The 17,241-nt window shown below is 32.0% G+C and overlaps 1 protein-coding gene across 1 annotated transcript; it reads left to right on the top strand.

The window, feature by feature from the left end:
* The first annotated feature begins 5,424 nt into the window (after positions 1-5,424).
* LOC134693980 (uncharacterized) lies at positions 5,425-16,398 on the top strand. The gene is made up of 7 exons (XM_063554965.1): positions 5,425-5,445; positions 6,541-6,632; positions 7,235-7,488; positions 8,618-8,831; positions 13,917-14,066; positions 14,724-14,852; positions 16,080-16,398. Exons 1-7 carry the CDS (start codon positions 5,441-5,443, stop codon positions 16,184-16,186), a joined length of 951 nt encoding a protein of 316 aa, XP_063411035.1. The 5' UTR covers positions 5,425-5,440; the 3' UTR covers positions 16,187-16,398.
* Positions 16,399-17,241: the final 843 nt, after the last annotated feature.

The following is a 17,241-nucleotide window of genomic DNA, read 5'->3' as shown; positions in this document are numbered from 1 at the left end:
TGATTAAAATTTGGTTGGAATTGAAAATCTTCCTACCAGAAGACTTGAAAACAGTTCAAGAAAGGGTCGACTCTGTGAACGCTGCCAGCAACATCGGTGCAATACCTCGTAAAATATCGTCCTCTTTCGGGGGATTTACTGCAGAGCAATGGAAGAACTGGACAAACATTTTCCATATTTTCATTGACAGATGTCTTACCTGATAGAGATTTGGATATTTGGAGAAAATTTGTACTTGCAAGTCATACAATCGCTTCTAAGTATGTTACAGAGGCTGATTTAAGGCAATATGAGGATAGCATCCTACAGTTTTGCAAAGACTTTGAAGCTGAGTATGGCCAGGAAAGAGTTACCCCAAACATGCATTTGCACTATCATTTGAGCGATTGTATAAGAGAGTATGGTCCCGTGTATTCCTTTTGGCTTTTAAGCTTCGAAAGATATAATGGTCACCTCGGATCACTGCCGAAAAAGAGTCGATCGATTGAATTACAGATGATGCGACTTTTTACTCGGGATTCGGTTGTTAATTCTGTATAACTACCAGCAAAACACGAAAGTACTTTATTTAAGCACTTTCAACAGATGGATACTCCTGGAGCAGTATCAGCCATAGCTGATGAAGAGGTCAGACATCTTCTTTATTTAGCAAAGCGAAGTGCCCCTATTTGTAACCAGGCCTGGTCCCGCATGGAACTCCTGACACAAGCGTTCCTCCCTTATAATGGCATATTGGCATACTAAAGACGAGGAAATAATTACAGAGACCGGCACTGGGGATATTACACCAGGGATTATCCAGACTTACTACGTGCATAATCTTTTGGTTAGAGGTGAAAACAACATTCACCTATTTTCAAAGGTTAAGTGGTTACGTCCTCTGCCAGCAAGATACAGATATCACTGTGGGAGACCAGTAGAGTTGTGGAGCCTAGATATGTTTGACATTTTTGGGCCATCAGCATTTATACCCGTTTCAAGAATTTATTGTAAATATGTACGAGCGGATGGTGAGCTTTCTGGAAAGAACGTTTCATTGCATGCATGGTTTTGTTCTTAAATGTTCGTAAAGATTGTTTGTCAGACAAAGACAATAAAGGAAGTCTAGAAAATAAAAAAAAATTATAAGATTTAGTGTTTGTTAAATTAAGACATTCGTGCATAGGAAGTAGGATTTGAACTGGATTGATATTTTACACATGGCCATCATTAAATATATTAATTTAATAAAATATTGTACAAAACTTTTAAACTATTGTTTTTTACATACGCGGTTAACCTTTGTAAATGGAATTTGAACACTGTCTTAAACTGTTATACACGTAATTAGACCCTCCAAACAGATCTTTCTGATTTGTTTGGATTTTCAAAGAAACAGAAACAGTAAACATGAAATACCTCTATTGCTAATACAGTGAAACTTCTGTCCTTTTTATAATAACAATTCAAGAGAGGATACTTTTTTCTATTAATTAAGATTAATTTCGTTTTCGAAAGCGGATATCATGTGTAATTTACGTATAATTTCCTACATTTAATTCATATCTAAATAATCAAGTAGCACATGGATCGGCTAGGATGATATGAGTTATTAAAGTACTTCGTATTCATAATGTGATGCACTAGACTTACTTTTTATTTATTTTTACAAATGCACATTTTTTTTTCGTTGTTTTTCTTTGTCACAAACTCACATTACTAAAGAATTGTGTAGCATAACATAATCGTAAAGATTCAATTAAAAAAAACATATATTTATTTTCGTTATTTATAAACCATTTTTGTATCTATGTATCATAATTATTGATAGACGGTCATATGGATAGATGGATTTGTATAAGATAAATTAAAAAACAAGGGTGACAAAGAAACAGACCGGTAACATCCGTTGCCGGATAGTTTTTCTGCACGAGTAGTCAGGTCAAGGTCCGAGGCGATGGCTTCAAGTGCAGAAAAACTATTCGGCTGGTTGTTACCGGCCTGTTTCTTTTGTTACGTATTGAAAAAGATGTTTTTATAAATTGACGCGTATGTTTTATGCACTTTTCCACAGAACAGGTTGGGTACTGTTTGACAATAACAAAATGAACAACAATTTATTAATTGACGGATTATCACGCATCTGTCTAGAGATCTTGACCATGACCGTAATTAAATTAAACTGGCAGCTAGGTAAGATTATCTTTTTGATGTTTATCTGATTGAATTAGAATCATTTATTCTTCAATAATTTCTCATTTTATTGTATCTAAAGATATTTTTCACTTGTTTTACGGTCAATATATTTATTTATACTTATCGTTTTATCTCAATTTAACAAAGACACCTTGTAAAACTGTCAAAACTTTTAAAACCTCTAAATTCATGTGTAGTATCAGAGGAAACATATAAGTATGTATGAAATTAAACAACAATATCGAAACTGAAACGAATGCTTTATATATTCTGTGGATCCAATTTGCTTTAATTTCTGATTTGTATACTGTCATAAACGCTGAAACAAATGTTCAGTAGTCCATTACGTCAGGATACATTGACATTAACTTATGAATGCATGTATTTGTTTTATGACATTTACAGTGATATTTCATTCGAATTCACTTATGATGTTTGTGTTTCAGATTTCCCGAATCCATGATCAGCGAATCATCAAGTATCAAGGGACTCAAACTTCCCTGACAAAACATTAGTTATCCCATAGTGCAACGTATGCAGTGTAATTGTATTATCGCACCGCGGGTAAATTACCACGTTGGTATTGGTTAAACGCCGTCACGTGGTGACCCCCTATGAGACCGTAGGGGGAGTAAATGTCATAGGGGGTTCATGACGCGTTAATTGTGACGTCATACAGATTGTTGTGTTTCTTTGTTTATTTTTCAACAAAACACAGCAGAAAAGTCTAACGTGCGATAAATTCGTTATACGGTTATCTACTGAAACCCTACGGATCCATAGAGGGATAATAAAATCCATAGGGGACTCAGCCTCCGGCCTTACCCCTATGTATTTTACTAACTCTCTATGGATCCGTAAGGGCCCCGTTACCTAAAAATAAGCCCTGCGGCAAACATTTGCCGCAAGTTTGCAGCAAACATTGCCGCAAGCTTGCAGCAAACGTTTGCGGCAAACTTGCCGCAACCATTTTACCATGCAAATGAAGTTTGCGGCAAGCTTGCGGCAAACATAATTATGCAAATTAGATTTGCTGCAAGCTTGCGGCAATTGTTTGTTGCAAACTTGCGGCAAACTTGCAGGAACTACACATATACCAATGTCATGTGTGTAGACACATTCAATTTATCTCTTTCAAATTACACAGCAACATTTTTCAAAAGTCAATTCCTGTCTTTATACAAACAGCCATTGAAAGAATTCTTGCAAACTCGTGAGATGTGAGGAAATACATACATGCATTTCAGTTTTGAAAAAGTGGCAGGAGTCATTCTCAAATGACATAATTATATATAATATACCTGTATTAAAAACTGAAAAAGGTAAAATCCCAAGATGTATTGAGTATGAAGCTAGGTATAATTGCATTACAGAATTTAACTTAATCTTAATAAACATGATCATGATGGTGCAGTACATCAGTAACACATTCAAACTTATAATAGCTTAAGTTTTTCAATAACACATACATGTATATATAATTGCTTAGTTAATTATGTATGATGATAACATTAATTATATTATTAAAACATGCAGTTCTATGAATCATTTGTACTTACACAATTACATACTGATTATCCCATATTATTGAACCAAAATGCCTCCTTGATCTCTTATTTGTGAAATGCATTTCCAAACACAACCAACATGACCTAGCCACAATTTCAAATTGTTAGCATCCAGGAAGTGCCAACTAGGCATGCGCAGTCAATATTGTGTAATTCCGGCAATGTTCTGGCAAACATATAAAATGGTCAAAGTTTTCTGCAATCTTGCGGCAAACATATTGAACGGTCAAAGTTTTCTGCAATCTTGCGGCAAACATTCTTTATTATTTTAAACTTTCTGGAAATCTTACGGCAAACATTGATGTTTCTGCAAACTTGCCGCAAGCTTGCAGCAATGTTTGCCGGAAGTTTGCAGCTAGCGGCAAACATCTGCAAACACTATTTTCTGTGTTCCTGCAAACTTTTTGTTTGCCGCAAGCTTGCAGCAAGTCTGCTGCAAGTTTGCGGCAAACAATTCAGTTTCATAAGGGGGGGTCAGTAGCGAGCCATATAACTTATAATGTTTTGTGTTATTAATCCTTACGCTTGAATACTGTATATGAATAATGACACGTGATAAAAAAATATATACAACATCTGTTTAGTCATTCAAATTTATTATGCATTTATGGAATTTGACGAGACTGTCGTACAATGAAAAGTTTCGCGCTATAAAACCAGGTTCAATCCACCATTTTCTACATTTGAAAATGTCTGTACTTAGTCACGAAAATGACGTTTTTTGTCCATTCTTTTGATGTAGTTTATCATTTTATTTTGCCATTTGATTAGGGACTTTCCGTTTTTAAATTTCCTCAGAGTTCAGTATTTTTGTGATTCCACTTTTAAGTGACTGTGTCCTGTATCATAGTTAATTTGAACTTTCAATACACAAACTATGCATGTACTTTCATTAAATAAAAAAGTTTAAGTATGATTGCATTACACAGAGTCGTTAATGGTAGTAGCACGAGGAGGGGACATAAAATATACGATATTAAATATTGTAAATATCTATTCATTGACTTGATGTTTTTTGTCTACTAAAACTTGCGCAATCTCTGATCGATAGACAAATATTACCTTCATCACTGTATCATAGTTATTTTTAACTTTCAGTACACAAACTATACGTGTATTCACGTTATCATCTAATGATTGGATATGTTGTACTGACATATCTGCGTTGTGGTTTTGTACAGGGAAACAATTAAACGTTTCATGTAGAGGAAATGTACAGGCGGAAGTAAACAATTATTTTAACTACAATCTAGGGTAAGGTGTTGTAATGATTTCTTATTAGTTGCATTAATGTCTGAACTTTTGTTTCGATCGTTGTTATAAGAAACTGATTGGTATATATTGATGATTTGTACAGAGAATTACAGGTAAAAAGAAAATATACCAGACGATTGAATGCGAGGCTAAGTTATATGAGTTATCAGGTGTGAAATTCTTCCATTATTTACCTGAATTGTTTAATAGCAATACACATATTTGACATGACACCAACATCTGCATAAACTATTAATCGTCCAAATCTTAGTCGTCAAGACTTCTAATCACATAACATGATTATACCTATATATCTCATATTGTGCTACTTATTTGGTTTAAACTTTTGACTATTATGAAATAACTTAACCTTTATCGTTTAACTTTTTGAGTTTTTTACAGTTAATTATGTGCATGATTTGTTTATTAATCCAACCAAATTTATGAGGTGAGTGTTTTGAAAAAAAAAGATAAATACATGTACAGAATAGATTGTAGTATATACGACAAAACACAATCTGTTGGTCTATTTTAACTTTTATTAATCCAATAATAATAAACGTAATTTCGATACAATGGTATGATATGGGTTATGTTTTAATGTATTTTATGATGTTATCATATTACACCCTCAACGAGAGGGGTTGTGCCTGAATTTCATTTGATGAAAAAACGTAATCTTTCAATTAATTTAATTGAAGTATGGAGCTAGCATGTCAGTAACTGCTAGAAGTTCTTTGTTAATTTATGTATCAATTTTTTGGCTTAGTTTCTCCTGTTTCTTATTCTGAGATCGGACTCTGCCTTCCATTGAACTGAGTATTACTGTGCGTTTTATTCTTCATTGGCTAGAGGTATAGAGATAGTGTTAACATCTCACAAAACATCTAACCCAACCACAATTTTTGCGCCAGGCCTCTGTCCGTTGTTAGTCTTTCATATGTTTTTTTTTGTTTTATTTGAGTTTATTTAAATGTTTTAGAGTTAAGAGTGAATTCCATTGTCACTGAAATAGTACATAATTTGATTTAAGGGCCAGCTGAGAACCATTTACGGTTCCAGGATTTTCTCTCAAGCTATAAAGAAAAATTATCAAAAACTAGAAAATCCCAAAATTAAGGATATGAGACAACAACCTGACCAAAAAGCAGAAAACATGTTTTTTCATACATTCATTTGCAAATCATGATAGGAAAATACCTTACTGATGTCTCAAAGTTATGAAATTGTATCTGTTAATTAAAATACATATTACTACCAAACATTTGTAGTGACATTATATTGTTGAAATTTCCCTTTCATTGATCCATGATATATCTGAGCTTCAACATGATATGGATAACTGTATCACCTCCTAGTTGCAACTCAGAATATCAAGCTAGAAATGAACAATGATTTAGACAAGAATATATTGATGGATATTACCTTTAAATTAAAAAAAAACTCGCTTATTTCAAATAAAATAGAGTACATACAGACAACAGGTAATTTAGTTAAAGAAATGTAGAATATTTTGGTATTACAGTTTTTACTTGACTTTCAGAGAGACCATGGCATTGCAAATGTCAGCTGCTGCGTTGGCCATGATGTTGGTGATATCAGTTCATATCTGCCATGGAAAAACTCCAGTGACATGTATGTCTATTTATGCTTTCTCTTAAAATTTATGATTATTTGACGCATCTTCTATCAATTCAGTACTGATGGGATTTGATTTATAGACATGTTGCTTCCTCTTTAATATACATAAAGTAGAATTTTTAACAGGGCGGAATAAATAGATCAATAAACACTCGCAACTGTTACTGCGAAGTGAAAAGAAATAAATATTATTGTTTTAACTCAACATTGTTTTAACACAACATTGTTTTAACACAACATTAAATTTGTTATTTATTAGTGTAAATGTCTTTTCTGTTATCTTTCGCCTTTCTTTTGTTCAAAGATTCAATAAAATATGACATACTGTGGATTCATCTGTTTTCGTGGGTACCAATTTTCGACGATTGAGACAAACTTAGTAGATTTTTTTTTCGTGGTTTTGCCAATGCTACATAAACCTTGAAAAAAAGTTGAACATTTCAATTTGTGGTTTATCTGTTGCAACGAACCCACAAAAAATCGTACCCAATGGGAAATAAGAAATCCGCAGTACTGACAAATGTTTCAAATGTATCTGTATATAATCAAACGTTCCTTTCAAGTTGAATATTTTCTTATGTTTTATATTTTATCAGATGCATTTCCAACTGACGCATGTGCCTCTGATCCATATCTTGTTGATGAAGATACCATGGTTTACATGAAGTTTGAAGGTGATTTCGGCAGCCAGGAATGTAGACAAATGTCATTCACAACTCCAAAATCTCCTTTCTATTCATATACAATGTGCATGAAAGAACTCTTTTACAGTAGCCCAAAGTGTCAGAGTAAAGTTAACTTTAAAAAGTATTGGTCTGACTACTACAACTATGATTATAATACTGAGCAGGTAATATATATTATAATGCATCATCGTATGTAATGTTCATTTTGATTGGATATAGTAAAGAATTTTCATGGCATCAATTCAGAATTAATGCTATGAAAATATACGTGCGAACGCAGACGACTTATAACAGATTTTAAATGTATGTTTTAACGTTGCTTCATTTGAAGAGAGATCACTATGTACAGGTACAAAATAAACGTAGAGAAAAGGAAGGCCGAAAGCAGCAATGTGATACATATACCAGTCTTATATATACAACTCGTCTAAACATCAACCCAACAATGTTAGATCTGTAAATTTGCCATGCTGCTGTGATATCGTGACACCAAATCGGCTAGACCACACGACCACCTGATGCCAGTCTTATATATATATATAGTTATTACTGCTAATGACGCCTGCTTAGGGAGGAATCACCATTAGGGACTTTCCTTTTGGAATATTCCACGGCGTTCGGTATTTTTGTGAATTCAATTTAAACCAGTTATAACCTTTTGATGTGTGAGGCTTGTGAAAATATCTTACGTCATTGGATTCATGATTGAGGGCGGATAATAAATATTTCGTCAAACCAAAAAGTTTTGATCATCATTTTCTTCTTTCAAAGTTCGTCATACGAAGTTATCAACTAGTAATTTTGATATTAATTATATCACTTTAAATGTATACATGTATCGTGTTCTTTCTATATTTCTGCAAGACTTTACCATTTGAAACGCAGAACTTTGGTTATGTCCAGAGAGCCGGCAACCTTGCTTCTGCGAATCTTTAAAATTAGAATTGCACAACGACAAGATGTATTTAAGCACACAAGAATATTAGACACGGTTGTGATAAGAATTTTATTTGTGTTATCTCAATGCATCACATTTGTGTACATTAACAACAATTAATTTGACAGTTTTACTTTTGACAAGCCATTACATCTTTCCAATTGTTAAACTTCACATCAATTATGTTTTCGTCTTAGTCTACTTTTTTTCAACTTTATTTTATTTTGCTAATGGTTGTGAACAATGTCCATTAGCGCAACATCAATGACACAAAGGTTCCTCTCTTTTGTTATCAATTGCTAATGAAACCAGAGGATTTCATCATTTGTTTTGGTACTATTTTTTCTTTTTTACAGATATTAGGAGAAGACTGTTCTGGCAACTCATATAGCAGAATGTTTTCCCGATGTTTAACTGATGCCAGTCATGTTTCGTTTGTACTAAGAAAAAAATCAAATCGTAAGAATAATGGTTATAACAGTTATGATAACAATAAACAACAGGAATTGATTCCAGACAAACTAAATGATACTTTTAGTTTTCAAATTGAAACAAAATGGGAATACAATTGTAAGTACTTTTATTTTTATTATGTACTTATTGAATTATTATGCTTAAATTGTAATAATAATAATAATAATAATAATAATAATAATAATAATAATAATAATAATAATAATAATAATAATAATAATAAAATAATAATAATAATAATAATAATAATAATAATAATAATAATAATAATAATATTTTATAATGATAATAATAATAATAATAATAATAATAATAATAATAATAATAATAATAATAATTATAATAATTATTATTATTAGCATTATTATTATCATAATAAGGATGATAATATCAGTAGTATTATTGAAAATAGAGTAGCAGACATTATAATAATAAATTGATAATGATAATGATAATCAAAGTTATAATAATAATAATCAAATAAAAATAATTACAATTACAATAATTATGAAAATAATGAGAAAAATAATTGTAAAAATATTACTAGTAGTAATAGTAAGGATACATACAGGTAACAAAATAATTTTGAAAAAAATAGAACATTGAATATATCTAACAACAATTAACCAAACGCAAGGTCTGAATATACCAGCCTCTTGAACTGAATTGGGTAATGTTATGCGTTTACTTTTCTAAAGTTGCTAGAAGTATGGAAGAGGGTTGAGATCTTATAAACATGTTTAACCCCACCGCATTTTTGCACCTGTCCCAAGTCAGGATCCTTGAGGGGTAGCTGTTCTTTTCAGAAATACTTTTGAATTTAAAATCCATGGAGAAAACATAGACTTGTCTGGTAATTTTGTTATATTAGATATCACCATTCAGGACTATCGTATAACTTTGGCAGCAATATATGGACCGAATAATGATGAACCAGCCTTTTTTGACAACATAAAAAACAAAATATCCCACTTTGGCAACTCGTCAATTGTAGTCGTGGGTGATTGGAATGTTGTTCAAGATTATGAGATGGACACATTATATTATAGAAATGAAAATAACCCCCAGTCAAAAGCTAAGATACATGAGGTTATGCATGACCTTGATTTATTAGATATATGGCGCCTGCAACACCCTTTTGAAAAGAGGTACTCATGGAGGGGTCCAAATCGCAAACAAAGTCGTTTGGACTACTTCATGATTACCTCTGATATAGAAGCATTTGTAATTTCATCAGATATAGGAATTAGTTATAGATCGGATCATTCTCCAGTACTTATTGATTTAAAATTCTCAAGCCAGATTAGAGGGAAGGGTACATGGAAATTTAATAACAGTCTTTTGAAGGAAACTGAGTTTATTGAAAAAGTTAAAGGGGATATCAAAACTGTCATTGAAGAATATGAGTTTGATCCATCTATTGATATTGAGACAGAGGACAAACAGTTTAATATAAGCTATCAGCTTTTATGGGATATGATTAAATTGAAAGTTCGTGGATCTGCAATCTCATTTTCGTCTTTCCGGAAGAAGGAACAAAATAATAAAGAAAAAGAATTATTATACAAGATATCATTATTAGATAAAAAACTCATAGAGAATAACTTGCCATCAGTACAACAAGAAAGGGAAGGGTTGGAACTAGAATTAAAATTAATAAGAGAAAAAAATGTTAAAGGGATAATTACAAGAGCAAAGGCAAGATGGCATGTAGATGGGGAAAGGGGAAGTAACTATTTTTGTAATTTGGAAAAAAAACATTATACAGAAAAAATTATTCCCAAACTTATTCTGGAGGACGAATCTGAGATAACGGATCCATGTATTATTAGAAATGAACAAAAACAATTTTATAAAAAATTGTATACTAGTTCTAACCCATTGTTACTTGAGACTCACAGGAGAACATTTCTTCAGCATGACAATCCTTTTATTACAAAACCTATTGAGGAAGAGGTGAAATCATGTGAAGGACCTTTATCAGTACAGGAATGTCTGTCTTCTCTTAAACATATGAAGAACTCTAAATCACCTGGTATAGATGGATTCACTGTTGAGTTTTATAAATTTTTCTGGAATGATATTAAATTTCCACTAGTAAGATGTTTAAATGAGGCTTTAGAGTATGGAAAGTTCTCTATCACTCAAAGACAGGGACTCATTACCTGTATACCAAAGGAGGGTAAGTCAAAGTTTTATCTTAAGAACTGGCGACCTATCACACTGCTGTGTGTAGACTATAAGATAGCTACAGCCAGTCTAGCAAATAGATTTAAAAAGGTCTTGGTAAATATAATTAGTCAAACACAAAAAGGTTTTCTTAAAGATAGGTATATTGGTGAATGTACTAGATTTATTTATGATTTAATGGAAAAGATGGAAGAAGACGACATTCCTGGACTTTTACTTTTAGTCGATTTTGAAAAAGCTTTCGACACAGTCGAATGGTCTTTCATATATGAGGCTTTGCAGTTTTATGGATTTGACCATACATTTATAAATTGGATTAAGGCTTGCTACTGTGATGCTTCTAGTGCTGTGTTGAATAATGGTTATATTTCTGAATTTTTTTCATTAAAAAGGGGGGTCCGTCAAGGGGATCCTCTGTCTCCTTACCTTTTTATTTTAGTGCTAGAATTACTAAGTGCAGCTATTAAAAATGACCCTGAAGTTGCAGGTGTAACAATTAATGACTCTGAATTTCTGTTGAGTCAATACGCAGATGATTCTTCCGTAGTCCTGGATGGTAACCAAAAATCCCTAAATCAGTGTTTATACTTGTTTGATAAATTTTCAGAATGTGCTGGACTTAGGTGTAATGTTGACAAAACCGAAGCTGTATGGATTGGGTCAAAAAAGGGTAGTATGGAAAAACTTTTGCCAGAAAAAAATCTTGTTTGGAACCATTCTGGGAGGTTTAAACTACTAGGTATATGGTTTGAACTTGCTAAAATGGATAAAACTCTATGTAATTTTACAGCCAAGATAAACAGTATCAAGTCATTACTCAATACTTGGGCTTATAGAGAACTGACATATATTGGGAGGGTTGTAGTTATTAAGACTTTAGCACTTCCCATTTTGGTCCAAGTTCTGACTGTCCTTCCTAACCCCCCAGAAGGGGTTTTGAGGGAGATTCAGAATATATTTTTTAACTTTCTATGGAAAGGAAAACCTGATAAAGTGAAAAGGGCAGTGATAATGTCCGAACACTGTGATGGTGGTCTTAAGATGCCCAATATTTATTATTTTTGCTATAGTGTAAAAATGTCTTGGCTGTATAAATTATTAGATCCCCAAAACTACTCTCCTTGGAAAGTCTTGCTACTTAGTTATATACAAAAATTTGGGGGGGACAAGATTTTACACTTAAGTCAGGAAGGTTTACTTTATTTAGCAGAAAAAGTTAATCCATTTTGGCATGATATCCTGGTAAATTTTTCCAAGTTAAAAAATAAGCTTAAAGCTGAAAACAATACTGAAATTTTGACCCAGTCCATATGGCTGAATCCAAACATCAAAATAGATGGCAAGATGATTTTGAGGTTCAAATATGTTGAAAATAGTATATTCTTCATTAATGATCTTATGTCAGATAAAAATACATTATTATCATATGATGAATTTAAAAAAAAGTATGATATCAATACTAACTTTGTAGAATTTTATAGTATTTTAAGTGCGATTCCAAAGAGATGGAAAAGTATGATAGAAGGTAGTTCAAAACTGGAAATTATTGAAAATAAATTAATAGATAAAGTTAAAAAGGAACCAAAATGTTGTAAATTTTTCTATACATTATTTTTGGAGGATAATAAAGTGTTATCTTTATCTTCCCGTGAAAAATGGGATAGAGATTTAGATATGCAGATTGAGGATTGGAATGCTATTTATTCCATGCCCTTCATCATAACCAGAAACTCTTTTCTGCAAAACTTCCAATTTAAGATTGTTCATAGGATTCTACCATGTAATTCATTTTTATTGAAATGTAAATTAAAAGAAACTGAACTTTGTACTTTTTGTTCAGAAATTAAAGAAAATATTTTTCACATTTTTTGGGAATGTAATGTATCACAAAACTTCTGGCTATCCGTTATAGATTGGATTAAAAATTATGGCATTCTCCTGCCTTTCAGTGCAAAAGAAGTCATTTTAGGTGTGTCTGAGGATTTTGTCAACAGTAAAATAGTTAACAATATTTTGTTGTATTTCAAATATTATATATACAAATGTAGATGTAAGAACATATTCCCCACAAAATGTGGTGGGGTAGAATATTTAAAATATTGGATTAATATAGAAAAATACTCTGTATGTTTCTTAACCCCTGTACAAAAAGTAAAAATGGATCAGAAGTGGCATTTGTTAGAAGCAGCTTTTATTTAATTTATTTGATTAATTAACAAAATCTTTTTGTAATATTTATATCTATATCTTATTATATCCATATGACTTAATTGATTTATCAAGTATTACTTTATTTTTAAAAATGTGTATCGAATACTGTAGTATGTAATTTCACATGTTTCAACATCAAAAATAAAATAATTACAAAAAAAATTACAATAATTATGAAAATAATGAGAAAAATAATTGTAAAAATATTACTAGTAGTAATAGTAAGGATACATACAGGTAACAAAATAATTTTGAAAAAAATAGAACATTGAATATATCTAACAACAATTAACCAAACGCAAGGTCTGAATATACCAGCCTCTTGAACTGAATTGGGTAATGTTATGCGTTTACTTTTCTAAAGTTGCTAGAAGTATGGAAGAGGGTTGAGATCTTATAAACATGTTTAACCCCACCGCATTTTTGCACCTGTCCCAAGTCAGGATCCTCTGGACTTTGTTAGTCTTGTATTATTTTAAATCTGGTTTCTTGTGTACAATTTTGAAATAACTTTGGCGTCCATTATCACTGAACTTGTGTTGATTTGTTAAGGGGACAGATGAAGGACGCCTCCGGTTGAGGACATTTCTCGCTACATTAAAGATCTGTTGGTGACCTTCTGCTGCTGTTTTTTCTATGGTTGGTTAGTTGTCTCTTTTACACCTTCCCAATTTCCATTCTCCATTTTAGATTACAATTGCAGTTTTTGTTGTATGTCGTTGAAACTACAATGCCATTAACTGTTACGATAAAGTGTATATGCCATTTATTAACATTTAGATGGCTTGATTGGTGGAATAGCAGGTGGAATCGTTGGGATGTGTGTCCTCACAGCAGTAGGAATCTATTTGTGTATCAACTGTCGCCGTAGGAAACGACTTACAGGAAGATACTGCTGCGCATGTCCAGCATACAAACCCAAATACTCGAGTGAGTTTGTTTTTTTGTTTTTTTTTGTTTCGCTTGAATTTTGAAATATTGTATTTAAAATATGAACAACTAGATATTTGTCGAATGTTAATCGAACTTGATTGAATTTTAAAAGATCCCCTTTTATACCTTACCAATGTATTACTATCAAATTTTAATTCGGTCATAAGTAAGATAAAAATGACTGTCACTGTTTGTCAAATAACTTTTCAACATATTGCACTATTATAAAATACACGAAATGTATATCTTTCTGGGTTTTTTTTCCTTTTTCGTAAAATTTTGAAATAATTAAAAAACAATCTAAAACATTAAAAAGGAATCGAATGCATGCTGTGTTACTTTTTTAAAAGCGTAGACCAAACCTATAGAGTTGGTATTACACATCCTAAACAAAGAAAATTCAACAAATAAAGTTGTTTTTATTTCAGGCCACGAACAATCAACCTCGGTTCTTATTCTGAAACGACACGACACTCGAACTACAGTGAAATTGTTATCATGTTGGTTTCTTAATTTTTTTTCTTTTCATGTATACACAAATTAAGAAAATTTGAATATCTCCTAATCTGCAATTGAACACATGTTGAAATGGTAACAATGATGGTCAAAGCTAAAAAGAACAGTACTGCTAAATGCAATATAAATCATTTTCAGAGTTCATGACAGAAGGAATAGCCCAGGGTTTCTCAGCAGAATGTGCTGTAGCTGGTATATTGTTGTGTTCCTGCGTACTATGTAGACGACAAACACGTAATGGACATGAGGAAGAACAATGTGAAAAAGGTATTAAAATCAAATAGCAGAAGACAACTCAAAGCCCTAATTTGGGTATTTAACACGGCCAGAAAATCCTGCATCCAGGTGCGGATTAAAGATAGACCCTAAACAAAAATTGATACTAGTTAAGCGAAAATGGACATCAAATAAAACTCCGAAACATATAAATGAATTATATATATTTTTTAAAAACATAACTAACAAATGCCACTCACAAATTTCACGCAAATAAAAAAAATGCATAAAATGTAAATCTTCCAAGTAAAGCGTATTTATGATTAAGAACAAGCGAGTATGGTTTCAGTTAGAAAATCACACTGTAGTGGATATAAAATTTACATGATGATTATTTCATTTGGGCAAAAAAGCTCTTTTGAATCGTTCAAAATAGAAGCGAAAAATACGAAAAGGGCGTTCAAACTCATAAGGAACACCCCGACAATAAAGCCAAAAAGACAAGGAAGAACAACAGTATAAAAAACATAAGAAAATAAATATGACTAAGCAACACGAACCTAATCAACAACCTGTGGTGATCTTAGATCCTCTGGAAGGGTACGCAGATCTTTCTCCACATTTCGCATCTAATTAGATGCTCATGTTAGTAAAAACCTAGTGTTATATCTAATTTTTGGGGTCACCATGGGGGGGAAATTTTGTTATAAATGAAACGATTCTTGCAAGCATAAGATCAATGTGAAAGAGATGCCAAAACATTAGATAAACAATGTATTATTATTCAATAACAATATAAAATCAAATGAATTTCCCCTCAATATATACATTTCTATAAATAATGCATAAAAAGAAAACAGCAACTTCCATTACAGAATGTCAGAAATGTTATGAATTTAAATTTGTTTCTATAATATTGCTGCACATAACTACTCTTGTGTCAACGTTCATGTGTTATTTGTTCCTTTAGAATAATTAATCCTCTTGAAGTTAAAGACAGTTTTCATCCCACCCATACCCCAAATAAAAAAGAGAGTTATTTATTATATACGTACTATCATGAAGTTTACACCATTCGGGGTATACATGTAAGTTCATTAAGGATGATAATTTTTCGGTTGACTGGTCGGTACCATTCAATTGCCAAAATGACATAGTACATAAACAAATTTAAATAAATCGATTATTAATTGTTTCTCTTTTTTGTTTTAGATCGCTAAAATTATTCATGTATTCATAATATACGTTTATGCAGTTGTTTTCAAAATATTTTTATAGTAACTATGGATACTGATTACACCTCGTCTGATGCAGAAAATAAATGGGAAACCGTGACGGGCTTGAAAGATCCGGACACAGCTCCTCTTCTTCGGTGCGACAGTTAAAATGGATGACATCTGAAGATCAAGACAAGAAACATGAACTGCTATCAAGAACTCAACAGTTCTAACTGCATATTATTTTTTTCCATTATGTACATAAAATCCAAATGAATGATTATCAATTATTGCGATAAAATAGTATAAAAATATCTTAACTCCAAGGCAAATTCCAAAATGGCAGTCCATTGAAAATGAAAATAAATGATATCAATCAACGTATCAAGTAAATAAAGGCAACAGTAGTATAACAAAATTCATAAATCGATTGAGAAAAAAAACGGGTTACAAACTAAAACTGAGGGAAACGCATTAAATATAACAGAACTACGACACAACAGAAACAACAACAATAAAAAGCAACACTCAAAGAAACGAACTGTAATATAACAATGCCCATTGTCCTGCCTTGGTACAGGAAATATTAAGAAAACAAACGACTTCATGTCATTATCATGACTTGGTACAGGTATTTTCACAGAAATAGGTCTGCTTTTCTAGCTAGATAAACGTTTCAATTGTACGACAGCGATTTTCCTTTTGAATTGATTAAAGATAACTGCAGTGATTTTATCATTAATGAGAGTTTAATTACAAAATTTGTTTAGAGTATGACCAATAAAATGTTCCAATTAGGGTTGCCACAGTGCCATTCCATTTATCCCGAACTTGGATTGATTGAATGCGACTTAAACCTAGCATGATCAACATAATAGTAGAAACTGCTGCTTTTAATTTCTAAACGATCGATTTCAAACCGCTATGGGATGCTTCTGTTTTGTCTTTAGATATATGGGTACTTTTTTATTGATGCCTGTCCTATCGTCATTATTTTGTTGTCTTAAAGGATATATCAGTCCTGATTGTGTATTTTGGGGATATGTGAAAAGTTCTAACATTTTGTCTAAGGTTTGTCTACCTCAATCCATGGATAAAAGGAGTAGTAAACCGCTGTTCGACAGTCATAAATCGATATTGAGAGAAACCCAATCAGTGTTACAAACTAAAATCGAGCGAATATAGACTGCTTCCAAACTAGTTGTTTAATAACTTTGTTTGCT

Source organism: Mytilus trossulus, chromosome 13 (genome assembly GCF_036588685.1).
Source record: "Mytilus trossulus isolate FHL-02 chromosome 13, PNRI_Mtr1.1.1.hap1, whole genome shotgun sequence".
Lineage (NCBI taxonomy): Eukaryota > Metazoa > Mollusca > Bivalvia > Mytilida > Mytilidae > Mytilus > Mytilus trossulus.
The sequence above is the reverse complement of the archived record's forward strand: the minus strand, read 5'-3'. Positions and strand labels throughout refer to the sequence as shown.

What these genes read in the sequence shown, in the direction of transcription:
- LOC134693980 (XM_063554965.1), top strand. An exon ending in ATGATTATAATACTGAGCAG is followed by an intron (nt 7,489 to 8,617) that starts GTAATATATATT and finishes TCTTTTTTACAG; the next exon opens with ATATTAGGAGAAGACTGTTC. An exon ending in ATACAAACCCAAATACTCGA is followed by an intron (nt 14,067 to 14,723) that starts GTGAGTTTGTTT and finishes AATCATTTTCAG; the next exon opens with AGTTCATGACAGAAGGAATA.